The 27825-nt window shown below is 46.3% G+C and overlaps 1 protein-coding gene across 1 annotated transcript in view; it reads left to right on the top strand.

The window, feature by feature from the left end:
* The window catches only part of MAP2K5 (mitogen-activated protein kinase kinase 5), a 330503-nt gene that overhangs the window by 166274 nt on the left and 136404 nt on the right, over positions 1 to 27825 (top strand). The window contains exons 9-11 of the mRNA XM_077469109.1: positions 8048 to 8087; positions 24860 to 24928; positions 25016 to 25097. Coding sequence (XP_077325235.1) covers positions 8048 to 8087; positions 24860 to 24928; positions 25016 to 25097 — 191 coding nt within the window. The remainder of the gene's footprint in view (positions 1 to 8047; positions 8088 to 24859; positions 24929 to 25015; positions 25098 to 27825) is intronic.

The raw sequence follows: 27825 nt of genomic DNA, 5'->3' as shown, positions 1-27825 counted from the left end.
GCTTCTTGCGTGCTCCCTGCGGCATGCACCTGCAGGCATCTGTGATCACTGTGTCCTATGGACACAGCTGATCACAGATCGTGGTAATGAGCCAATCACAGCAGCTCTTTACCACGTGATCATCTGTGCCCAATTACAGCTGATCACAGTGTAAACGGGATTTGCCAGTTATCGGCATTCCTCTCCTCACGCTGACAGCAGGTGAGGAGAGCCGATAACCGGCAAATGTACACTGATGATCAAGGCACTGATAATCAGCAATATCCTGATTATCAGTTCAGCCCCAACTCTTCCCATCAGTGCTGCCAATCAGTTCCTACCAGTGCTGCCAATCAGTCTTGTCTACCAGTGGCCATCAGTTCTGCCTTTCAATGCCCATCAGTGCTGTCTTTTAGTGCCCATCTGTTCTGCCTTTCAGTGCCCATCAGTGCTGCCTTTCAGTACCCATCTGTTCTGCCTTTCAGTGCCCATCAGTTCTGCCAATCAGTTCCTACCAGTGCTGCCAATCAGTGTTGCCTACCAGTGGCCATCAGTTCTGCCTTTCAATGCCCATCAGTGCTGTCTTTCAGTGCCCATCAGTTCTGCCTTTCAGTACCCATCAGTTCTGCCTTTCAGTACCCATCTGTTCTGCCTTTCAGTTCCCATAAGTTCTGCCTTTCAGTTCCCATAAGTTCTGCCTTTCAGTTCCCATAAGTTCTGCCTTTCAGTGCCCATCAGTTCTGCCTTTCAGTTCCCATCAGTGCTGCCTTTCAGTGTCCATCTGTTCTGCCTTTCAGTTCCCATCTGTTCTGCCTTTCAGTTCCCACCAGTGCTGCCTTTCAGTGTCCATCAGTGCTGCCTTTCAGTGTCCATCAGTGCTGCCTTTCAGTGTCCATCAGTTCTGCCTTTCAGTGTCCATCAGTTCTGCCTTTCAGTGCCCATGTGTTCTGCCTTTCAGTGCCCATGTGTTCTGCCTTTCAGTTCCCACCAGTGCTGCCTTTCAGTGTCCATCAGTTCTGCCTTTCAGTGTCCATCAGTTCTGCCTTTCAGTGCCCATCTGTTCTGCCTTTCAGTTCCCATCTGTTCTGCCTTTCAGTTCCCACCAGTGCTGCCTTTCAGTGTCCATCAGTTCTGCCTTTCAGTGTCCATCAGTTCTGCCTTTCAGTGCCCATGTGTTCTGCCTTTCAGTGCCCATGTGTTCTGCCTTTCAGTGCCCATGTGTTCTGCCTTTCAGCGCCCATGTGTTCTGCCTTTCAGTGCCCATCAGTTCTGCCAATCAGTTCCTACCAGTGCTGCCAATCAGTGTTGCCTACCAGTGGCCATCAGTTCTGCCTTTCAATGCCCATCAGTGCTGTCTTTCAGTGCCCATCAGTTCTGCCTTTCAGTACCCATCAGTTCTGCCTTTCAGTACCCATCTGTTCTGCCTTTCAGTTCCCATAAGTTCTGCCTTTCAGTTCCCATAAGTTCTGCCTTTCAGTTCCCATAAGTTCTGCCTTTCAGTGCCCATCAGTTCTGCCTTTCAGTTCCCATCAGTGCTGCCTTTCAGTGTCCATCTGTTCTGCCTTTCAGTTCCCATCTGTTCTGCCTTTCAGTTCCCACCAGTGCTGCCTTTCAGTGTCCATCAGTACTGCCTTTCAGTGTCCATCAGTTCTGCCTTTCAGTGTCCATCAGTTCTGCCTTTCAGTGCCCATGTGTTCTGCCTTTCAGTGCCCATGTGTTCTGCCTTTCAGTGCCCATGTGTTCTGCCTTTCAGTGCCCATGTGTTCTGCCTTTCAGCGCCCATGTGTTCTGCCTTTCAGTGCCCATCAGTTCTGCCAATCAGTTCCTACCAGTGCTGCCAATCAGTGTTGCCTACCAGTGGCCATCAGTTCTGCCTTTCAATGCCCATCAGTGCTGTCTTTCAGTGCCCATCAGTTCTGCCTTTCAGTACCCATCAGTTCTGCCTTTCAGTACCCATCTGTTCTGCCTTTCAGTTCCCATAAGTTCTGCCTTTCAGTTCCCATAAGTTCTGCCTTTCAGTTCCCATAAGTTCTGCCTTTCAGTGCCCATCAGTTCTGCCTTTCAGTTCCCATCAGTGCTGCCTTTCAGTGTCCATCTGTTCTGCCTTTCAGTTCCCATCTGTTCTGCCTTTCAGTTCCCACCAGTGCTGCCTTTCAGTGTCCATCAGTACTGCCTTTCAGTGTCCATCAGTTCTGCCTTTCAGTGTCCATCAGTTCTGCCTTTCAGTGCCCATGTGTTCTGCCTTTCAGTGCCCATGTGTTCTGCCTTTCAGTTCCCACCAGTGCTGCCTTTCAGTGTCCATCAGTTCTGCCTTTCAGTGTCCATCAGTTCTGCCTTTCAGTGCCCATCTGTTCTGCCTTTCAGTTCCCATCTGTTCTGCCTTTCAGTTCCCACCAGTGCTGCCTTTCAGTGTCCATCAGTTCTGCCTTTCAGTGTCCATCAGTTCTGCCTTTCAGTGCCCATGTGTTCTGCCTTTCAGTGCCCATGTGTTCTGCCTTTCAGTGCCCATGTGTTCTGCCTTTCAGTGCCCATGTGTTCTGCCTTTCAGTGCCCATCAGTTCTGCCTTTCAGTGCCCATCAGTTCTGCCTCTCAGTGCCCATGTGTTCTGCCTGTCAGTGCCCATTAGTTCTGCCTTTCAGTTCTCATTAGCGCTGCCTTTCAGTGCCTATCAGGGCTGCCATTCAGTGTCCAGTTCTGCCTTTCAATGCCCATCAGTGCTGTCTTTCAGTGCCCATCAGTTCTGCCTTTCAGTGCCTTTCACTGACCTTCAATGATGCCTATCAGTGCCCATTAGTGGAGCCTCATCAGGGTACATTAGTGAAGGAGAAAAATTACTTATTTACAGTTTTATAACAGAAACTAAGTAAAACATATATATATTTTTTTTTTTTTTTCGGTTTTCATTTGTTTAGCAAAAAAACGAAAAACCCCAGTGGTGATTAACTACCACCAAAAGAAAGCTCTATTTGTCTCAAAAAAAATTATAAAAATGTCATATGGGTACAGTGTTGCATGACCGCGCAATTGTCATTCAAAATGCGACAGCGCTGAAAATTGGCCTGGGCGGGAAGGGGGTGAAAGCGCCCGGTAGGCAAGTGGTTAAAGACCACCCAGCAGACAAGGAGTGACGTTCCTCTGCACTTACTAATCTCCATAAACCTTCCGTTTGCCAAGTGAACAGCCCGTTCTTTAGCAGATCAACTCCGACGCACCTAAAATACGCATCAAAACAAATCAACACAATGTGTGCGACTTGATTTTCTACCATGGATCCTCCATCGTGCTAGATGATCTGCCAGTGTTGCGTGACAGGGCCACTTTAAATCTACACATTGTCAGAGTTTTGTGTATGTTTGTTTTCTCCCCAAAGAAATTGAAAGCTTTATTACATATCATTTTACGAGAGAGGAATTGAGAGGTTTTATGTTCCCATTTAGATATACTACTTGCACTGTAATGCACCGCTCCGGGGGTTTTTTTTTTTTTTGGAATCTTGGAGATTGATAAGCAGTTACTTGAAGAGGGGAGCTGAGACTAAATGTTTTAGGTTTTTCGCATGTTGAGGTCTGTTGTGTTCCTGTATGAAATACGGTGCAAGGTGTCTATGAATGTTTTATATTATACCAATAACCCGGGGTATGAAATGTTGTGGTTCAGCACCACTAAAAAATAGATGGCTGCAGTTTCTACTTAACCTCATAACCTGACATCTGTAGGACCTTTCGTTAACGGTCTCCATATAGTGACTTATGCCGCGTACACGCGAGCGGATTTTCCGTCGGCGGGGAAAAAACTTGGATGTGTGGCAGAAAACTGACACTGCACATCATGCTGAAAACACCATCCCCACTGTGAAACATGGTGGTGGCAGCATCATGTTGTGGGGAAGCTTTTCTTCAGCAGGGACAGGGAAGTTGGTCAGAGTTGATGGGAAGATGGATGGAGCCAAATACAGGACAATCTTAGAAGAAAACCTGTCATGCCCCATACACACGAGCGGATTTTCCATCAGAAAAAACTTGGATGGTTTTTCCACCAGAATTCCGCTCAAGCTTGGCTTGCATACACACGGGTCACACAAAAGTTCTCTAAACTTTCAACCGTCAAGAACGCTGTGACGTACAACACCACGACGAGCCGAGAAAATGAAGTTCAATGCTTCTGAGCATGTGTCAAATTGTTTACGAGCATGCGTAGGAATTTTGCACGTCGGAATTGCTACAGGCGATCAGAATTTCCGGTCTGAACTTTTTCCGACTGAAAAATTGAGAACCTGCTCTCAATCTTTTGCTGGCTGGAATTCGGCCAGCAAAAGTCCGATGGAGCGTACACGCGGTCGCATTTTCCGACCAAAAGCTCTCATCGGTCTTTTGCTGGCCTATTTTCCGATCATGCCCCATACACACGAGCGGATTTTCCATCAGAAAAAACTTGGATGTTTTTTTTTCCGATGGAATTCCGCTCAAGCTTGGCTTGCATACACACGGGTCACACAAAAGTTCTCTGAACTTCCGACCGCCAAGAACGCGGTGACGTACAACACCACGACGAGCCGAGAAAATTAAGTTCAGTGCTTCCGAGCATGCGCTGAATTGTTTGCGAGCCCGCGTAGGAATTTTGCGCGTCGGAATTTGTACGGACGATTGGAATTTCTGATCGGAACTTTTTCCGACCGAAAAAATAGAGAACCTGATCCTCAATCTTTTGCCGGCTGGAATTCTGCCAGCAAAAGTCAGATGGAGCATACACACACGGTCGGAACTTCTGACCAAAAGATCCCATCGGACGTTTGCTGGCCGAATTTCTGAGCGTGTATACGGCGCTTTATGACCTGCTTGTGCCTCCTAAAGCCCAACTCCAGGAATTTTTTTTTTATTTAAATTGGACATCAATTTAGTTTACTTCTCAGTCTTGATTCCGACACCTCTCCCTGAGCCATCTTGGGTTGTAATGGATCAAAGTCATTGTTTCCGCTATGAACAAAGCTAATATCCTGCCCTGCCATTTTCCCCTACTTGTTATATTCTTGGGCACTGGTCCCATCACCACCCCTGGGAATTCTTCTGCCCCTGTAGCCTATAGTACCTTGAAAAAGTATTCATACCCCTTGACATTTTCCACATTTTGTCATGTTACAACCAAAAACTTTAAAATTATTTTATGTGATAGACCAGGGGTAGGGAACCTATGGCTCGCGAGCCAGATGTTGCTCTTTTGATGGCTGCATCTGGCTCTCACCTCTCAATCCGCAGATTGCGTGGTGTGCCGATCCGTGGATTGAACCCATAGGAAAGGCCGCAGCTTCGGCCTAGCTCTGGAGCTGTGGCCATCTTGGTACACCCGGCGGCGGCCTAGGTGAGCGGCGCGCTGATGTCATCATCACCCACCTCAACTGCTCGTGGATCTGCCTGCCTGTGTAGTGGTAAGCAAGCAAACAATCGTAGTGGAGATGTGGATATTACAGTGGGGGAGATGACGTGGATATTACAGTTATAATTGAAATTAGTCAATTAAACAAAAAAATTGTTTTAAACATATTGTATGGCTTTCGTGGAATTACATTTTAAAATATGTGGCGTTCATGGCTCTCTCAGCCAAAAAGGTTCCCTATTCCCTGTGATAGACCAACACAAAGGGGCACATAATTGTCAAGTGAAGGAAAAATTATAAATGTTTTTCAAAAATTTGTACAAATAAATCTGTGAAAAGTGTGGGGGGGCATTTGTATGGCGCCCCCCAGAGTCAGTACTTTGTAGAACCGTCTTTCTCTGCAATTACAGTTGCAAGTCTTTTTGGGGGTGTCTCTACCAGCTTTGCACATCTAGAGAGGACATTTCTGCCCATTCTTCTTGTGAAATATCTCAAGCTCTGTCAGATTGTACGGAGAGCGTCTGTGACCAGCAATTTTCAAGTCTTGCCACAGATTCTCTATTGGATTTAGGTCTAAAAAAACATTTCCATTGTAGCTCTGGCTGTATGTTTCGGGTCGTTGTCCTGCTGGAAGGTGAACCTCCGCCCCGGTCTCAAGGTTTTTGCAGATTGTAATGCCGTGTACACACGATCTGAAATTCGGCCACCAAAAGACCGATGAGAGCTTTTGGTTGGAGAATGCGACCGTGTGTACGCTCCATCTGACTTTTGCTGGTTGAATTCCAGCCAGCTAAAGATTGAGAGCAGGTTCTCAATTTTTCAGTCGGAAAAGGTTCCGACGGGAAATTCCGATCGTCTGTAGCAATTCCGACATGCAAAATTCCTATTCATGCTCAGAGACAATTTGACACATGCTCGGAAGCATTGAACTTAATCTTCTCGGCTCGTCGTAGTGTTGTACGTCACTCTGTTCTTGACGGTCGAAAGTTCAGTGAACTTTTGTGTGACCGTGTGTATGCAAGCCAAGCTTGAGTGGAATTCCGTTGGAAAAACCATCCAAGATTTTTCTGATGGAAAATCCGCTCGTGTGTATGGGGTATAACAGGTTTTCTTCTAAGATTGTCCTGTATTTGGCTCCATCCATCTTCCCATCAACTCTGACCAGCTTCCCTGTCCCTGCTGAAGAAAAGCATCCCCACAACATGATGCTGCCACCACCATGTTTCACAGTGGGGATGGTGTGTTCAGCATGATGTGCAGTGTTCTTTTTCTGCCACACATAGCGTTTTGCTTTTAGGCCAATTTTGGTCTCATCTCACCAGAGCACCTTCTTTCACATGTTTTCTGTGTCCCCCACATGACTTCTTGCAAACTACAAATGGGACTTCTTATAACTTTCTTTCCCCAATGTCTTTCTTCTTGTCACTCTTCCATAAAGGGCAGATTTGTGGAGAGACGACTAATAGTTGTCCTGTGGACAGATTCTCCCCCCTGAGCTGTGGATCTCTACAGCTCCTCCAGAGTTACCATGGGCCTCTTGGCTGCTTCTCTGATGAATGCTCTCCTTGCCCGGCCTGGTCAGTTTAGGTCTCCCCTCCCTCCTGCTGGCTTTCAGCTGTTGCAGAGAGCCATACAGGGGATCGATTCCAGTAATTGCCTTCCCTGCAGCACTGATCACCTTCCCTGTGCATGCCATACATTGCCCCCTCGCCTCAGGCCATCCCTACCCCTGCAGTGCTGCTGGTTTCCCTCCTATCCTTCCCACTAGCAGCTTCAAGCATTCAATAGGATCCTTCAAGATGGAGAGTGGGGGAAGGGTCGGGTAAATGTGTCATCTTTACCAGCCCCTTTTCCTGAGTGAACACAATGGTAACGATCACTCACTGTGTTCATTCATAAATGAAGCTTAAAAAACAGTATTTATTTGGGAGGCAGGGGCCGTCAGGTTGGCTGTATGTGGCCCCCGTCAGATTGGCTTTGTGTGGCCTTGTCAGGTTGGCTGTATGTGGGTATGTGGCCTCGTCAGGTTGGCTGTATGTGGGTATGTGGCCTCGTCAGGTTGGCTGTATGTTGCCCCGTCAGGTTGGCTGAATGTTGCCCCATCAGGTTGGCTGTATGTTGCGCGGTCAGGTTGGCTGTATGTTGCCCCGTAAGGTAGGCTGTATGTGGCCCTGTCAGGTTTGGCTGTATGTGGCCCCCTCAGGTTGGCTGTATGTGGCCCCCTCAGGTTGGCTGTATGTGGCCCCCTCAGGTTGGCTGTATGTGGCCCCCTCAGGTTGGCTGTATGTTGCCCCATCAGGTTGGCTGTATGTTGCCCCGTCAGGTTGGCTGTATGTTACCTCTTCAGGTTGGCTGTATGTGGCCCCCTCAGGTAGGCTGTATGTTGCCCTGTCAGGTTGGCTGTATGTTGCCCCATCAGGTTGGCTGTATGTTGCCCCGTCAGGTTGGCTGTATGTTACCTCTTCAGGTTGGCTGTATGTGGCCCCGTCAGGTGGGCTGTATGTGGCCCCCATCAGGTGGGATGCATGTGTACGCCGTCAGGTTGGCTGTATGAGGCCTCATAGTTTTTAAGAGCAGCCCTGTCCACATAACCATATGTTCTATATGCATGCTACTTAATGTATTTTACTTTTCAAACAGTCAGGTCAGAAGAGCAAATCTCATGATTTTTATTGATTTTATGTATCTGTTTTACAGAGCATATCATGGTTCCAGTGGGAAGATCCTAGCTGTAAAGGTAAGATCGACTGTAGTGATCTCCATCTGATACAGCAGAAAGGTATTGGTATTGTCCTTAAAGCGGAGCTCAAGCCCCACGTGTTCTTCACTGAATCAGTCAGGGATGCCCTCAAAAGTTCGAAGGTGGCTTTACTGCAAGTCATTCTCCTCTGATGCCTCTTTTGTATGTTACAATCTGTTTCAACCCAACACCGCAGTTCTTCTTCCTGTCCAAACGACGTCCAGAGTCATCCAGCCTTCTCATCAGCAGCCGGATTGTCATTTACACCCCACCAACCAGAGTCAGTATGGGAGCCAGAGACCCCAGAATCAGGCAGAGGCCCTGGGCAGGGTTGGCCAGGGAGAGGTAGACTTGCACCCAGAAGAGCCGGCTGTAGACCTCCTGACCCATATGGAGGTGGGGACTAGGGCAGGTCGCAATAGGACTTTTAGGCCAGGCCAAGAGTTCCCTGGAGTGAGGCTTTCCCCCCTGGAGGGTCTCCGGAGGGGTGTACTCATGGAGGAGGTGATGGCAGGGATCCCATCTCAGTGAGTACTAATGACCCCAGGTGGAAAGAGACAGTGTGAGGGAAGGTGGCTTACTGAAAATGCTGCATGATGCTTTCACATATGACTAGTGCGGACCGCCCACTAAATGTGATTGACCATTCACACCACACGAAAAAAGGCCACTCATAACTTCCAATGCATTTGGTGCACTCACATATACAAGTATCACTAACACAGTACACTGCTGGTATTCAGCTCTGTCTGACTCTATTAGATATTGCACTTCCTGGTCTCTTGGTGCGTGATGATGTCATCCAATAGTCCCCGCCCCTACGTGTTTCGTCAGCGGGACATGTGACTTCCTCGGTGGGGAAGAAGGACAGTGTCTGTCTTAGCAACCATTAAGACTTCCTTTGGCATTGCAGCATAGAGAAGGAAAGCATGCATCAATATCACTATTGCTTTTTATCCACTTTGTAGTCATCATCCTTCCAAGTGATTTGGTGCCACTCTCTTTGTTGTAGGCTGCTTTGCATTTTGGAATCACCATAATGGATCAGTCTGGAGGGTTCATTTCTGGTCTCTTGGTGCATGATGACATCATCCAATAGTCCCCGCCCCTACTTGTTTCGTCAGCGGGACACGTGACTTTCTCGCTGGGGAAGGAGGACAGTCTCTGTTACCTATTTAGCAACCATTAAGACTTCCCTTGGCATTGCAGTACCGCAACATAGAAAATTGAAGCATGCATCAATATCACTATTTCTTTTTATCCACTTTCTATTCATCATTCCCCAAAGTGATTTGGTGCCACGTTCTTTGTTGTAGGCTGCTTTGCATTTTGGAATCACCATAATGGATCAGTGTTGGAAGGTTCATTTCTGGTCTCTTGGTGCATGATGACATCATCCAATAGTCCCCGCCCCTACTTGTTTCGTCAGCGGGACACGGGACTTTCTCGGTGTGGAAGGAGGACAGTCTCTGTTACCTATTTAGCAACCATTAAGACTTCCCTTGGCATTGCAGTAGTGCAGCATAGAAAATGAAAGCATGCATCAATATCACTATTTCTTTTTATCCACTTTCTATTCATTGTTCCCCAAAGAGGTTGTTAATTTCTGGTCCCTGGTGCGTGATGACTTCATCGAATAGTCCGGCCCCTACGTTTTTCGTCAGCGGGACACGTGACTTCCTCTGTGGGGAAGGAGGACATGGTCTGTCACCTATTTAGCAACCATTAAGACTTCCCTTGGCATTGCACAGCATAGAAAATGAAAGCATGCATCAATATCACTATTTATTTTTGTCCACTTTCTATTCATCACCCCCCAAGTGATTTGGTGCCACACTCTTTGTTGTAGGCTGCTTTGCATTTTGGAATCGCCATAACGGATCAGTCTGGAAGGTTAATTTCTGGTCTCTTGGTGCGTGATGATGTCATCAATAGTCCCTGCCCCTACTTGTTTTGTCAGCGGGACACGGGACTTTTGCGGTGGGGAAGGAGGACAGTCTCTGTTACCTATTTAGCAACCATTAAGACTTCCCTTGGCATTGCAGTAGTGCAGCATAGAAAATGAAAGCATGCATCAATATCACTATTTCTTTTTATCCACTTTCTATTCATCGTTCCCCAAAGAGGTTGTTAATTTCTGGTCCCTGGTGTGTGATGACTTCATCGAATAGTCCCGCCCCTACGTGTTTCATCAGCGGGACACATGACTTCCTCTGTGGGGAATAAGGAAAGTGTCTGTCACCTATTTAGCAACCATTAAGCCATTAAGGCTTCCCTTGGCATTGCAGTAGTGCAGCATAGAAAATGAAAGCATGCATCAATATCACTATTGCTTTTTATCCACTTTCTATTCACCCCCCCCAAGTGATTTGGTGCCACGCCCTTTGTTGTAGGCTGCTTTGCATTTTGGAATCACCATAATGTATCAATCTGGAAGGTTAATTTCTGGTCCCTGGTGCGTGGTGACATCATTCAATAGTCCCCGGCCCTACGTGTTTCGTCAGCGGGACACGTGACTTCCTTGGTGGGGGAAGAAGGACAGTCTCTGTCACCTATTTAGCAACACATTAAGACTTCCTTTGGCATTGCAGCATAGAAAATGAAAGCATGCATCAATATCACTATTGCTTTTTATCCACTTTCTATTCATCATCCCACCCCCCCCCCCCCCCCCCCCAAGTGATTTGGTGCCACGCTCTCTGTTGTAGGCTGCTTTGCATTTTGGAATCGCCATAATTTATCAGTCTGGAAGGTTAATTTCCAGCACAGGAGATTGTAAAGCGTGGCTTTATATAGTGCATTGTCTGCATTTCTCACCTGTTCAGGTTAGCTCAGATCTGCTTGCTTACTAAAGAAGAGGTGATTGAGCACACACACACACACACACACACACACACACACACACACACATACTTTTAGCATTCGCTTGCAATTTTCCTGGATCATCTCAAGAGTGTAACATCCTCTTTGTATTCCGTATCCCCTCCGGTGTATGAGAAATGGGGAGACTGATAACCCTTTTCACGTGGACATGTAATCCCATCTTATGCCCCGCAGTGGTTTACTTACTGTAGCAGACAATTATGTCTCTGGTGATTAAGTGAATTAAAACTGAACATCAGCCTAATTTGACCTGTGAAGTCTGCTCTTGTCGCTCGGTTTTTTTTCCTCCAGTGCAGTTTGGGCACAAGGACCGCTCTGACAGCCTGTGATAGATTGCTTTATTTACAAACCGCGTATTTAAAAGGCCGACCGCTCATTTACACAGCGCCGTGTGAGTATATTAATCGCCAGCACCAGAAATCCCACATTGACTTGATGGCTTAGATTGACTTCTCTTGCAATTCTAGAGACGTTTACATGACATCACACATTGTCTTAGAAACGAGAGATTAAATGGTGCTAATGGGGCAAGCGGCACAAGTCCAACTTCAGCAAATAGTCCTGTAATGCTATCCACAGGCTCACTTAGGGGGTTACTTACCAAAGGCAAATCCACTTTGCACTACAAGTGCAAACTACAAGTGCAAAGTGCACTTGGAAGTGCAGTCGCTGTGGGGTAGATCTGTAATGAGCAAGGTGACCAGATTTTTAAAATGAAATCCGGGGACATATTTTTTTATTGGGAAATGGTAAACTATTTTATACGGATATTTTCCTCAAATTATATATGCAGTCAGAAGTGTAGGGTGGGTTGTCAGTGCCCGGGACAAGGCAAGAAATGTGCACCCCCCCCGCCAGACTTTTAGCACTTCCTGAGTCCCTTCCACTAGTACAGTAGTACTGACCTACCTGCCCACTGAACTTACCTACCTGGATTCCTACCCTGACCACTACACTGACCTACCTTATCCCTACACCGACCTACCTTATCCCTACACTAACCTACCTTATCCCTACACTGGCCTGCCTTATCCCTACATTGACCTACCTGATTCCTACACTGACCACTACACTAACCTACCTGATTCCTACACTATCCTCTACACCAGGGATATGAAATTAGCGGACCTCCAGCTGTTGCACAACTACAAGTCCCAAGAGGCATAGCAAGACTCTGACAGCCACAAGCATGACACCCAGAGGCAGAGGCATGATGGGACTTGTAGTTTTGCAACAGCTGGAGGTCCGCTAATTGCATATCACTGCTCTACACTGACCTACCCGATTCCTATACTGACTACACTGACCTGCCTGAGTTCTATACTGACCACTACACTGACCTACCTGATTCCTGCACTACTCAACCCACCCCCCCCCCCCCCCCGCCCCCTACATGAACAGCGTAGATTGGTTGATTTTGCTCACATCTCCATGGCCTCCATGATTATCTATCAGAACAGGACTCTACCCAGCACCAGGTACTGTTCCCAACGCCCAGCTGCTCCTCAGTATCCCCCGCCAAGAGTTTCTCCAATAGCCGCCGTATGCTCTGTACTGCCCCTCCCCTCCGCTGTTCTCACACACACATGCGCGGCTGCCCTCACCAGATGGATCATGGGGGGGACAGGCTAGACTACAGGAGTCCCTGGGCAGGGAGGCAACACAGCACACTGGGGGGGGGGGGGGGAGTACAGTAATGATTGTGCGCCCTCCTCCAAATGTTTCACCCAGGGCAAGAGTAACAGATGTCCCCCTTTCTCGGGTGCTAGCAGGGGGGTAAAACCGCTAGCAGCCAAATACTGCTGCTAAAACGACTGTAAAGCGGTGCTAAAAATAGCACCGCCCCAGTGTGAAAGGGGCTTAACTAGCTGTTAACCTGTGCAGTGCAGGCACAGCGCCCCCCGCCCGCATGGGCAAAAATTATTTGTCCCCAGTTCCACTTTAATTTTGGTTTCTGATATTTTTTACCTTTTATTAAATACAACTCCATATCCCCCCCCCTCCCCTCTTATAGTCTGTATGAGAGGAAGTTCTGCGCTTGGGTTCAGGTCCATTCGCAATCAGCACCGTTCCTGAGAGCATCCTCTGACTGTTGTTCTATTACAGCCCCTTGAAATAACATAGGCAGGCTATTTCCTATGGGAGCGAGCCCCCCTCCCCTCCCCCTCTCCCCTACTTACACAGCAGTTTGACCTGTCCCCGGGGTACCTTCCTCCCTCGGCTGCACCTGACACAGGTTAAATGCCTCTCACACTTTAATTGAGTAAAATTGCTATGATGTAGCGGCAAATTATTTTATTTTTTTTCCCCAAGTTTTTTCCGCGCTGAAAAATGCAAGTGAGTGGAGTTGGCAAATGACTATTGATTTGGGGAAGTGTGTTTTAAATTTCTCTTGGCAGTTCTATATTACAGTTACAAGCAGGATTAGTCGGAGCGTTTATAAATAACCCTAAAGCAAGCTTGTGATTGAAACAGGTTGCGTCTTATTCTATTCCTTTTTTTTTTTTTTTTTCCCCGACGCCCGGCGTTCTCAAATTTAATTTATGCCTTTGCATATCCTTGTCTATATTTCTCCTCCCTGCTACATATAAATCTTAATTTATATGTCTGTTCTGACGGCTGCACAGATATACGAGTGCATTGTGTAAGACGCACGTCAAGACACCGCGTGTGTTTCCTTCCCTGTCAGTGCCAGAGGGAACTTTGGCGCACAGCGAGGAGCACGGGGGTCTGCACTGAAAAAGCCTGCATTACGCTCGTTCAAGTAGTGTGGGTGCCGTTCGAAATGGGGGACAGCTTGGGGTTTACTCTGGGCGATTTTCCCAAGCCTTTGCAACTTGTATAGCGGTAAAAGCGGCATTTCACCAAAAATAAATATTCACACTGTTTTTTTTGGTGGAGTTTGGAGGCTGAGCTCTTATTCTTTTGAAAATGCCCTGCTTTAACCCCTTGATCCCCACAGTAGCAAACCACAGCCCTTTGCATCGAATATGGTTGCCGGGGGGGGGGGGGCACTTGCGGAGGTGCCCTCACTTACCTGTATGTATTGCGTTTGGTGGACAAAGTGACAGGGAGTATAATTTCAGCTGCAAGCACGTGTACACCCCAGGCTGCTGCCTCTGTAGCTAAAAGCGGTAGCGGTTGGGGACCATAAATGCGTGGCTTAACAAGTCCCCCCCCCCCACCCCGCACAGAGAGCCATACAGGGTATTGGTTCCAGTAATTGCCCCCCCCCCCCATTCCGCCAATCACACTCCCTGCCCACATCCGGTTGCTGCAGAATTGTCTGCTACACATCCACAATGCCAATCATTCATTCCACCACATCCCAAAGGTGCTCTATTGGATGAGATGTGGTCAGTGTGGAGGCCATTGGAGTCAAGTGACCTCATTGTCCAGTAGTGAGATGATTGGAGCTTTGGTTGCCGGGGGGGGGGGGCAGGCACTTGAGGAGGCGCCCCCACTTACCTGTATGTATTGCGTTTGGTGAGCAAAGTGACAGGGGGTATAATTCCAGCTGCAAGCATGTGTACACCCCAGGCTGCTGCCTCTGTAGCTAAAAGCAGTAGCGGTTGGGGACCGTAAATGCGTGGCTCAGCAAGTTCTTTTCCAACCCCCCCTCCTGCACAGAGAGCCATACAGGGTATTGGTTCCAGTAATTGCCCCCCATTCCCGCCAATCACACTCCCTGCCCACATCCGGTTCTGGGCCCCATACAGGAGGACTGGTGGTACTTCCTTTTCCCATGGCCCAGTATATGCATATACACCGAGTTGGACCCCCTTTTGCCTTCATTCTTGGTGGCATAGATACAACAAGGTGTTGGAAACGTTCCTCAGAGATTTTGCACCATAGTGACATGATAGCATCACACAGTTGCTGCAGATTTTTATCGGCTGCACATCCATGATGCCAATCTTTCATTCCACCACATCCCAAAGGTGCTCTATTAGATGAAATGCGGTGAGTGTGGAGACCATTGGAGGACAGGGACCTCATTGTCCAGTGGTGAGATGATTGGAGCTTTGTGACATGGGGCATTATCCTGCTGGAAGGAGCCATCAGAAGATGGGGACGCTGTATTCATAAAGGGATGGACATGGTCAGCAACAATACTCAGGTAGGCCGTGGTGTTTAAACGATGCTCAATTGGTACCAAGGGGCCCAAAGTGTGCCAAGAAAATATCCCCCCCACCATTACACCACCAGCCTGAACCGGTTATACGCGGCAGGATGGATCCATGCTTTCATGTTGTTTACTCCAAATTCTGACTCCACCATCTGAATGCCGCAGCTGAATTCCAGACTCATCAGACCAAGCAATGTTTTTCCAATCTTCTATTGTCCAATTTTGGTGATCCTGTGCCAATTGTAGCCTCAGTTTCCTGTTCTTAGCTGACAGGAGTGGCACCCAGTGTGGTCTTCTGTTGCTGTAGCCCATTTGCTTCAAGGCTCGATGTGTTGTACATTCAGGGGAAATATTTTGCATAACTTGTATGTAACGAGTGGTTTTCTGAGTTACTGTTGCCTTTCTATCATCTGAAACCAGTCTGCCCATTCTCCGCTGACCTCTGGCATTTTCCACACAACTGCCGCTCACTGAATATTTTCTCTTTTTCGGACCATTCTCTGTAAATCCGAGAGATGATTGTGTGTGAAAATCCCAGAAATACTCAGACCAGCCTGTCTGCCACCAACAACCATTCCATGTTCAAAATGGCATAAATCCCCTTTCTTCTCATTCTGATGCTCGGTTTGAAATTCAGCAAGTTGTCTTCAACACGTCTAGATGGCTAAATGCATTGACTTGTTGCCATGCGATTGGCTGATTAGTAGTTTGCGTTACTGTCAGAAGCCATGAATCAGACTGAGACAGAAGTACAGTTAAATCACACTTGTTTAAAATAATAATAATAATAATAATAAAAGATAGACAGAGTAAACATAGTCAAACATATAATGGCAGTGATCTGCGCAGATTTCAGAGTAAAATCAACACAATCGACTAAATCCAAAATATAATAAATGTATAAATAAATATATGATAAGTCCAAGTCAGAGCTATTATATTTTTTTAGTTTGGATTATTTATCACTTGTTTAGTTGCGCGAGGGACCTCACTTTAACGTAGTAAAAACATATGCAGAGTTCAGGAACTGGAACGGATAGTCAGACAAGCCAAAACGCCAGGGAGCCAGAGATGAGCGTAGTAGAACAGCAAGCAGGATCTGGAGCCAGAAGGAATGTCAGCCAAGCAAGTCTTTAACAGGAACACAGGAGAGTGTCTCTGGAGATGTGACCAAGGCGAAGGCAAAGATCATTTGGACTGGATGGCGTAAATAGGCAGGCCTGACGGGGATATCATCAACAGGTGAGTCACTGTGGAAAGACGGGAGCTGACGACACTCAGCCGACAGCTGAGGGTCCAGCTTTGAGAAGGAAGGGCTGAGCCCAGCCCTGACAGTACCCCCTCCTCAATGACCTCTCCCCCTCACAGGACCACCAGGCTTGAGGGGAAACTGTCTATGGAAATCATGAAGGAGGACAGGGGCATGTACGTCCGAGGAAGAGACCCAAGAGCGTTCCTCTTTACCGTACCCTTTCCAGTGCACCAGGTACTGTATGCGCCCATGGAACCTACGGGATTCAACAATGGACTGTACTTTATACTCCTCATGGTTCTCAACCTGTACAGGGTGAGGACGAGGCACCAAGGTGGTAAAGCAGTTGCAGACCAAAGGTTTTAATAAAGGAGACATGAAATACATTTGAAATACGCATATTAGAAGCAAAATCTAATGTGTAAGCCACTGGGTTAATCCTGAGAATAATACGGAAAGGCCCAATAAACCAAGGTGTGAACTTCAGAGAGGGAACACAAAGTCGGAGGTTGCGAGATGAGAGCCAGACCCTGTCCCCAACCTGGTAGGAAGGCGCAGGCAGGCATCTACAGTCAGCGTGGAGTCTGTACCTATCATTTGCATGTCGCAAAACCTCCTGGACTTGTGCCCAATTAGAACGAAGGCCACGGAGATGCTCCTCTAATGCAGTAATACTCTGCGGAACAAATGAGTCGGGCAACATGGACAGTTGGAAACCATAGTTTGCCATAAACTGGGACAATCGGCAAGCAGAACTCAACTCCGCCCACAGTAAGAGGTCTGACCAGTTGTTGTGATGGTCAGAAATATAGCAACGTAGGAATTGCTCCAAGGACTGATTGGCTCACTCTGCAGCCCCATTAGTCTGCAGGTGATACGCAGAGGAGAAAGCAAGTTGAATTTCCAACTGTGCACAAAAGGCTCCCCAGAATCGGGACACAAACTGACTACCCCTATCCGAGACAAGCACCTTGGGTAGCCCATGTAAGCGAAAGATCTGCCGAGAAAAAATGGAAGCCAGTTCCTTAGAAGTGGGCAACTTCTTAAGTGGAATACAATGGGACATTTTCGAGAACTGGTCAACCACCATAAGGATACTCCACAATGAAATCCATAAACAGGTGGGTCCAGGGCCTCTCTTGGGTATGGGTTGTTGGAGGCCCACTGGAAGGTGTCATGGAGTCTTACTCTGAGCACACACGGAACAGGCAGCTACGAGGGCAGTTACATCAGCATGTAGACTAGGCCCCCAGAATTGTTGGGAAATGACCCAAAAGAGTTGATTCTTCCCAGGGTGGCCAGCAGCCTTGGGAGAAGGGTAAGTCTGGAGCACAGGAGTACGGAGACTCTGAGACAAGACAGTGGTCACAAGGTTTCTCAGGAGGAGCATGAACCTGAGCAGCAAGAATTTTGTCACCCAAAGGAGAAGTAAGACTGGTGCGAACCGTGGCCAGAATACGATTAGGAGGAATCGGAGGAATCTGAACCGACTCCATCTTGGAAGTGGAGGAAAATTGTTGTGACAAAGCGTCAGCCCTTACATTCTTAGTACCGGGTAAGAATGAGACAATGTAATTGAAAGTAGACAAGAAAAGAGCCCATCGCGCCCTTCTGGGAGAGAGGCATTTAGCCTCCGACAACAATGTGAGATTCTATGGTCAGTAAGAATGAGAACCTGCACAGTGGTACCTTTCGAGGAGATGTCTCCATTCTTTCAGGGCTAAAATGATCGCCAACAGCTCTCTGGCACCAATCTCGTAATTACACTCCGCAGGTGACAATTTCTTGGAAAAGTAGCCATAAGGATGCATAGCGCTCTCAGAGGTAGGATGTTGAGACAGAAGGGCGCCAACTCCAGTCTTAGAAGCATCAACCTCAAGGATAAAAGGTAATGTAGGATCAGGATGGGCCAACACAGGAGCAGAAACAAAGGCAGCCTTGAGGCTCTCAAAGGCCTTAATGGACTCCGGAGACCATCTCTGTGGGTTACCGTCCTTTTTGGTCATATCAGTCAGGGGCTTGACCAGAGACGAGAAGTTACGAATAAACTTCCGATAATAGTTGGGAATGCCAATTAAACGCTGCAGAGGACGTAACCCACGGGTCGGGGCCACTGTAGGACTGCTGAAAGTTTCTCTGGGTCCATTGAAAAACCAGCAGTGGAAATGACATGTTCATGATGGAATTCGCACTTCTCCAATTTACAATAGAGATTGTTCTATCTTAGTTTCTCAAGCATACAACAGACCTCTGTGTGGTGGCTGTCCAGGGACTTGGAAAATATGAGGAGATTGTCGAGATAAACCACCACACATAACTGTAATAAATCTTGGAGGACATTGTTAATAAATTTCTGGAAAACTGCCGGGGGTGTTACAAAGGCCAAAAGGCATTACGAGGTACTCATAATGGCCTGTTTTGGTATTAAATGCAGTTTTCCACTCGTCTCCCTCCTTAATCCTCACGAGATTGTATGCTCGTCTCAAATCAAGCTTCGTGAAAACCGTTGCACCCTTGAGTCGGTCAAATAACTCCATAATCGACGGAATCGGATAGGCATTCTTAATCGTGAAGCGATTGAGACCCCTATAATCGATACAAGGTCTCCTTGATTGTGGGCTCCTTGAGGGTAGGGACTGATGTGAGTGTGTAATGTACAGGGATAAGGACAATTGTAGACACTCACTCAGGTTGAACTGGATGGACTGGTGTCTTTATTCAACCTTACTAACTATGTAACTATGTCTCAGTTCACCACTCTTCTTCACAAAGAAGAAACCAGCACCAGCAGGAAACAAGGATTTGTGGATGAAACCTCGAGAAAGTGCGTCTGCAACATACTCCTTCATGGCCTTATCCTCCCAAGACTGACAAAAGGTAAACCCGGCCACGAGGGGGTATGGCACCAGGTTGAAGGTCAATTGCGCAATCATACGATCGGTGTGGAGGAAAATGACTGGCTTGACCTTTGTCAAAGACATTGTTAAAATTGCGGTACGCCTCCGGCAGGGAGGAGTGAGAAGAAGTGCACAGGACCTTGGCTACCTTCTGTAAACATGTCTTGCCGCATTGTGGTGACCAGGAGAGAACCTCAGCATGGAGCCATGAGGTCTTTTTAAAAATGTGTATTGCGGTCACAAAGTGGTTTGATCAGTTGGCAAACCCTCCAACATATCATGACCTGTTCCATAAGGTACGAAATAACACTCCTTCTGAACATCCACGTGAACTCTCTCGAAAAGTTTGGTCCATTCTGCAAAGGTGGTTACTGGTGAGACTTTTTGCCATTGGGAGACATTTATGAAATTCAGCTTCCATTAGCTGCTCGTGGAAGTCGCTCTGTCTCTGCTGAGTTGAGCTGGAATAGGTTGTTATGTTTAGCTATTTTTTTTCCCCTCTGTTTATGTAAATTGGCCCAGTTGTCTTCATACACCTTTTGGCCATTCCAGCAGCAACATTATATTCTGTGACCATTACATATCAAGCACTGGCGTCTCCTATTGCTACCCTTTCTGTAAAGTAAATAGAGAATGAACACTAAGGAGCAGGGATTAGCGCTATAACCAGTAGGTATCGGTAACATAGGTGAAAAAAAAACATGTTCAGCAAGGCAATCTAATTCTAAAGCTGTTGATCTAGAAGAAGGCAAAACAGAAGCCTGGTGGCACACCCATTAGATCAATCTACCTGCTGATTAATTATACAAATTGTAGCTGGAGACGTAATTTCTACTAAGTACCTCTACTATGTTAGACTGTTTAATCGATTGGTAAGCCTCTTTGGTATAATTGACTGATTTTGCTTGGTGGAAGTGTAAATGGATGGGTTTTTTCCAACGCTGAAAGTTTTTGAAAAATACCCTTTGTGATATGTTGGGTTTTCACTTGAGCTGTAGTGCTTCCTAATGAGTTCATACGAATAGGAGGTGTCCGCTGGGTCACTAATCCCACATCATAAAAAACGATCAATAAATGGTGTACTACATGCTGTTCATACTCACTATGAGAGTCGTCTTCTGTATTTTGCAAAAAACCTGGTTGATCCTGCTGCTCTCTGTCTCCGCTTTCTGTTCATGTCCCAAATTCAGCTAGGGATTCTGCAGATCAGTGTTGGCAGCTCTGCACATGCTCAGTGTGCAGTGAGTTTCTATACTGAGCATTTCCTCCCCATCACATATAAACAGCCCATGTACCTATATGTTGGCGTATACACAGCGGTAAACACTCCCCTCCCTCCTCCTCAATGCCCACAAACCAGCTAAACACAACGGGGGGATATTACATGTAGATTAATGGAGACTTCCCCTCCCTCTTATTCTAAGACACAGGCCGGAGGAGTGTGACTGACAGAAATCTGCCCACACCGTGTTATTGGCAAAAAATAATAAAGATATGATTTTGAATATATATTTGTATGACAATTTAAAACCGTTTATTAATATGAATTATTTATTTTTACTCTGTATTCCAAAGGCTGTTTTATTTATTTTTTTGAAGATGTGACCTGATATCTCTTCTTGCTGAGCAACCTGAGATGCTGGGCAGCTCCCTAGACAATTTTTTGGATGATCTTGCTTTGAAAGTTGTTTCTGTGAACCTTGAACTCTTTGCTCCTCCCATGAACTTCCTATATAAGCCATGCCTTTGCACTTCCTGTTTGCCAGAATATTGTGCTGTTTCCAGCCAGTATCTCGCTGTTGATGCTCCTGCTGCTGTCCACTGCTTGTTACCTACCTTTTGGCTTGTTCCTCAACTATGTTTCTGCTTGATCCCGATCTGCAACCACTTGTTACTGACCTTTGGCTTGTTTACTGACTATGTTTCTGCTGGGTCCCTAGCTGCTACTGGACCCCAGCTTGCTCATTTCCCAGTCTCTGTATTAAGGTAAAACAGCTTTTATGTGTAGCTCCTCCCCCGGCCCTCACAAATACTTACCTGAGCCCATAGGCATGCACAGCCTATTGCAGTAGGGTGTGCACCCCCAAAGCTCAAAACCATGGTGAACAGTGGGTGTGGCCAAAGTGTGTGTGCAGTGGGAGGGGCTTAAAGGGGCCAGTTTAAATAAAACAAAAGCCTTCCACTACCCATAAAATATGCTTTTGGTCTTCCCTTCCCATTGCCGTCTGTGCATCGAAAATGAAAAAAGTTCCATGGATGCCAGTACCGCCACTTGGGGCCAGGCCCCAGAAAAACGTGGTTGACGTTATTTTTACTCCTTTTGGGCCCCTCACACATTGCATACATGGATGATGTGCCACTGGCACAAGGGGTGATCAGGGTGCGCCCAGGCACACCCAGCACTCCCTGTACACACACCAATGCCTGAGCCCAGTCTCAATACAGCGCTGTGCCCGAGAGCAGTGGCGCTGCTCTGTCTCCCTCCTCACTGGACCCAGTGAGAGCAGCAGGAGCCATTGTTTGTTTCTATACTCAGACAACAAAAGAGAAAAAACTACAGGGGCACGCAAAGAAGAGATGGAACCAGGAGCACCAATGGGGGGCCTCTGGAATAGAGGATCGGGGATGCTCTGTGCAAAACAATTTCACAGAGCAGGTAAGTGTGACATGTTTATTTTAGAACAGTGGTCTCCAAACTGTGGCCTAAGGGTCAGATGCAGCCCTTTGCTCTCCTTTATCCGGCCCTTGTGGTACTTTTTCTCTCACTGATACGAGACCTTATTCCCTCCACTGACACCAACAAAGGGGCATAATTCCTGGTGGTGACATCAATAATGGGGCGCTTTTTTTTCCCATTGATATCAACGATGGGGCACTATTCCTCAAACTAACGCCAACAACGGGTATCTATTCCACACACTGACACCAACAATGGGGCATTATTTTGCCCACTGACACCAGTGATAGGGCACTATTCCTCCCACTGACACCAATGATGGGGCACTATTGCTTCCACTGACACCAATGATGGGGCACTATTCCTCCTACTGATTGATACCAATGATAGGGGCACCATTCCTCCCACTGACACCCCAATGATGGGGGCACCATTTCTCCCACTGACGCGAATGATGGGTCACTATTTCTCCCACTGATGCCAATGGCGAGGCACCTCCTTCCACTGGAACCAATGATAGGGACAGACCAATGATTCAAATAATGATCACAACATTCAAGTGGCTGATATCAAAATGTGCAAAGTGCACAGATAAATTACTAATAACACTGTGAAAAAACTGTTCAGTATACAATATGTGCAAAAAGATTGTGCAAAATCATAAATGTGCAATAATCAGCAGCAAAAACTTGCTGTGTAATTAGCCTGTGCAAAAAATGCAAAAAAAAAAAAAAACACAAAATAAAATCTTCAATTGTGCCAACTGCAATTATACTATAAAGTCCAGTCTAGTCCCAAATGTGCAAAAAGTGCAATCAAATGGTAAAATAAATTATTTTCTTCTTTGTACAAATAGGCATTCCAATGTGCAAATAGTAAAAAGTGTTGGAGGAATACACGTCTCCTCTTCATGCAAAAAAACACACCAATAGAAGTGGCCTCTTACCTTGCGGTAATGAGGTAACCGTATGTGTGTATATATATATATACACACACACCTGGGGTGGCTGCTTCCTGGACCAATATGGGTTTGTGCTTGTCTTTATCTCTTGTAGATGCAAAGGAGAGTGATAAAAAGAAGGAGGGGTTCTGGATAGTGTAGTAATTTTTTTAAAACATGAGTAGTTTTTATTTAAACAACAATAGGGTACTCACAAAACATAAAATAAAAAGGAACTTATCTCCACGCGCTGCAAGCTCGTTAGCCTACGTCAGTCTGAGTGCCTTCCTGTTCCTGGGATGGGCACTATTCCTCCAACTGGCACCAATGATGGGGCACTATTCCTCCCACTGGCACCAATGATTGGGGCATTATTCCTCCCACTGGCACCAATGATGGGGGCACTATTCCTCCCACTGACACCAATGATGGGGCACTATTCTTCCCATTGGCACCAATGATGGGGGCACTATTCCTCCCACTGGCACCAATGATGGGGGCATTATTCCTCCCACTGGCAACAATGATGGGGCACTATTCCTCCCACTGACACCAATGATGGGGCACTATTCCTCCCACTGACACCAATGATGGGGCACTACTCCTCCCACTGACTCCAATGATGGGGCACTATTCTTCCCACTGACACCAATGATGGGGCACTATTCTTCCCACTGGCATCAATGATGGGGGCACTATTCCCCCCACTGGCACCAATGATGGAGGCATTATTCCTCCCACTGGCACCAATGATGGGGCACTATTCTTCCCACTGGCATCAATGATGGGGGCACTATTCCTCCCACTGGCACCAATGATGGGGCACTATTCCTCCCACCGGCACCAATGATGGGGGCACTATTCCTCCCACTGACACCAATGATAGGGGCATTATTCCACCCACTGGCACCAATGATGGGGCACTATTCCTCCCACTGGCACCAATGATGGGGGCATTATTCCTCCCACTGGCACCAATGATGGGGGCATTATTCCTCCCACTGACACCAATGATGGGGCACTATTCCTCCCACTGACACCTATGATGGGGCACTATTTCTCCCACTGGCACCAATGATGGGGGCACTATTCCTCCCACTGACACCCATGATGGGGCACTATTTCTCCCACTGACACCCATGATGGGGCACTATTTCTCCCACTGGCACCAATGATGGGGGCACTATTCCTCCCACTGGCACCAATGATACCAATGATGGTTTACTATTTATCCCCCTTATACCAAAGATGCATTGTTTACTCCCACTAACACCAAGAAAATTTATACTTCCATTTGGCCACAGTCGGGCCCCCCCTAAAATCTGAAGGACAGTAAACTAGCCCTTTGTTAAGAAAGTTTGGAGACCCCTGTTTTAGAAATCTAAAAATACAACTTTAATAAACCTTTAATAAACCTAACCTTTTTAATGAGATCGAGAAATGCCTTATAAGCCTGTGTTCAACATTAAGGACCCCAGAATCCTATTTTGATGTTGATGTGTACAAAACTGTTTACATTTCCTTTTTCCATCTCAAAAACTTTAATAAAATTAGATTGAACAGAAAGATGGGGGCCAACATTTTTCCACCAAAAGTTGCATTGGAGTTCTTGTTCTTTCCAGTATATGTACATGTATACATGGGTATATATAGTGATTGCATTACATCTCTTTCAGGCTTTGGGGTATGTTCCATTACATGCACAGGATGGCTGTCCATACCATTTATCGCCTTCACTGTGATGTTTAAAAAAAAAAAAATCCTCGCCCCTCTTAGTTTTAATCTCCTTGTACCATGCTTACTGAGACTTTGATATAGGGGCTCTCGGTTGAGTCTCATCAGCAAGCAGAGAAGAGCACACTTGTAGCAGTGTGACAGCACAAGTCTTGGCTTGTTGGAGGGCTTATAATGGAGTATGCCGCTGCTAATCCGTGGCAAGCCAAACACACAGTATCAATCAGTGACAAGTGTTTTGTGTCTGTTCTCCATAGGTCATCCCGTTAGACATTACTGTGGAGCTGCAGAGACAGATTATGTCAGAGCTGGAGATTCTGTACAAGGTGCGTGAGCTCGGCGACGCCACGTTGGGAATTGTCACAAACGGCGCTTTGTTTTCTGACAGCACCACTCTCCTTTTTGTTTTATAGTGCGATTCTCCGTACATAATCGGGTTTTACGGAGCATTTTTTGCAGAGAATCGAATTTCTATCTGTACGGAGTTTATGGATGGTGAGTTTTATCAGCTAAGTATACACACTGTTGGGATTATTCAGTAAGCACCATGAAGTGCAGTAATCTATGGCAAGCATGTAGTAGTTAACCCCCAAAAAAATAAAAAATTACAGATCCTGGTCCCTTAAAGCAGATTTAACAGCACAGTGCTTGTTCTGGGTAATCTGCCGCTCTCTAAACTGAAAAAACAAACAAAAAACTGCCACTTCCTGTATCCTCCTCTCTGCACTGACCACAATAACTGGGGCTGCTGAGCCCTGACCACTGTGGTCAGTTTGCATCCCTTCGTTATCCACAGCCCTGCTCTGCTCTCTTCTCTCCCCCCCCCCCCCCTCCTTTCTACATGTCGGCTGTCTGTGTCTTGGGCCAACCTCCCACCCCACCCCACCCCACCCCACCATCCCACCCCACCATCCCTGCCTCTATTAGTACACATAAAAGTTTATAAAATGTCACCTCCAGCTCCTCTAATATAGGTAAGTTTAGCACACTGTATTTTATAAAAACGAGTGTTGTAAATACAGTTTTAGTGCAATCTTCAGGCAGGTCACGTGACTCTCGGCTGGTCTCCAGTGCTACTGCAGGAGGGGCTGGCGTCAGTGGGAGATTTTGGCCCCTCCTCCAGAAGCCATATATTGGATGTTTACAGCGGGTCATGTGACCGGCCTGAAGATCGTCCTAAATAGGTATTTACAGCGCTCGTTTTTAGAAAAGACTTATAAAGTGTGCTATGCCAGGCTCTAATAGGGGGGCTGCCAGTGATTTTCAAATGTGGGTTAACAAACCCTTTATCTGTGATTGCTTTGTGTAGCTTACTGATTTTATTACACAACTGGTGCACTTTGAACCACCTGTAGACACCTGTAGCTCATTAGAAGGAGGTATATGCCCACAAAGCAACAATAATGCTAGGTCCACACCTTTGCGTGTTGGGAACCTGTGCAAAACTGTTTGTTTTACCAACTGGCACGGAATTGCGACCAAATTGGTAATACTTGTAAGCAGGAGATCCTGAGGCTGGGTTCACACCTCATACGAATGCGGCTGACAGCAGGGGTCCGGTGCGTCCCTGTTCTCCATTTCAGGGATGAATCAGGCCCAAGTTTTTGCCTGGATTCAGACCTGAAACTGAGCCAAAGATGCACAGGACCTCTGTACAATTCGCTCCGCAGCCACTCTATGGATGTGTGAACCGGCTCCATTGAGAGCCAGTCACCATCTCCTGTCATGCGAATTGGATGCAGGGAAACCTAGTGTGAACCCAGGCTCAAGAAAGTGGAGTTCGGCATCCACATACTTATCCAGAAAATAAGCCTTGAATGTGTGAAAAGGTTTACCGCTTTCACATTCATGCCCTGCAGCCAAGGACTTGGGGGCGGCCTCAGCCTACATGTCTTCTCCAAACCGTACCCAGTGACGTGTTTCGCCCCGCCCACTGAAGCTTATTCATAGGGTCTATAACTAAGCCAGGACGAAACTCGCCAGGGGGCGTGGATTGGCGGAGACAAGTAGGCTAATGCCTCTCCTGACTCCTTGGCTGCACAGACTGGATCCCTTTCACACATGCAAGGCACAGAAACGTGTTGCTCTTTAGCAGAAGCATGATGGTTGCATTAATTGTTAGCACATGTTCATGTGTGGCCGACCGTATGGTGCTGCAGCACCATGTGGTTTGGTACGACCTGTTTTTGGAAAAGAGTCAGGAATTTTTTTTCAATGTTTTTCACACATAGGGCAGCCCACTGAAATAAATGGGCTGCCCTACACTCAGTCACACCTGTACATGTGAACCTAGCATTAAGCCTAGGTTCAGGTAAAATAAAAATAAAAACAGCACATGGGACATGACTTAGTAATAATCTCTAATCCCTTGTGATGCTGGCTCCTGGATTCCTCCCCCTACAGTTAGAACACACACAGGGAACACAGTCAACCCCCTGATCGCCCCCTAGTGTTAACCCCTTCCCTTTTGCATTTTTATAGCACTGATTGCTGTATAAATGACAATGTTCCCAAAAATGTGTCAAGTGTCCCGATAAAAATCGCAGATCGCCGCCATTACTAGTAAAAAAATAATAATAAAAATGCTATAAAACTATCCCCTATTTTGTAGAAGCTATAACTTTTGCACAAACCAATCAATATACGCTTATTGCGATTTTTATTACCAAAAATATGTAGAAGAATACATATTGGCCTCAACTGAGAAAAAAATGTCCCTTTTAAAAAAAAAAAAAAATTGGATATATTTATTATAGCAAAAAGTACAAAATATTGTGTTTTTTTTGTTTTGTTTTTTCAAAATTGTCGCTCTTTTTTTTGTTTATAGCGCAAAAAATAAAAACCGCAGAGGTGATCAAATACCACCAAAATAAAGCTCTATTTTTGGGGATAAAAAATAATAATAAAAATGCTATAAAACTATCCCCTATTTTGTAGACGCTATAACTTTTGCGCAAACCAATCAATATACTCTTATTGCGATTTTTATTACAAAAAATATGTAGAAGAATACATATTGGCCTCAACTGAGAAAAAATGTCCTTTAAAAAAAAAAAAAATGGGGATATTTATTATAGCAAAAAATAAAAAATATTGTGTTTTATTTTTTATTTATTTTCAAAATTGTCTCTCTTTTTTTGTTTATAGCGCAAAAAATAAAAACCACAGAGATGATCAAATACCACCAAAAGAAAGCTCTATTTTGGGGGGGGGGGGGGGGGGG

The sequence above is a fragment of the Lithobates pipiens genome, unplaced genomic scaffold (assembly GCF_037356315.1).
Source record: "Lithobates pipiens isolate NorthernLeopardFrog02 unplaced genomic scaffold, aLitPip1_a1.2 Scaffold_8, whole genome shotgun sequence".
Lineage (NCBI taxonomy): Eukaryota > Metazoa > Chordata > Amphibia > Anura > Ranidae > Lithobates > Lithobates pipiens.
This window is presented reverse-complemented; position numbering and strand designations above follow the sequence as displayed.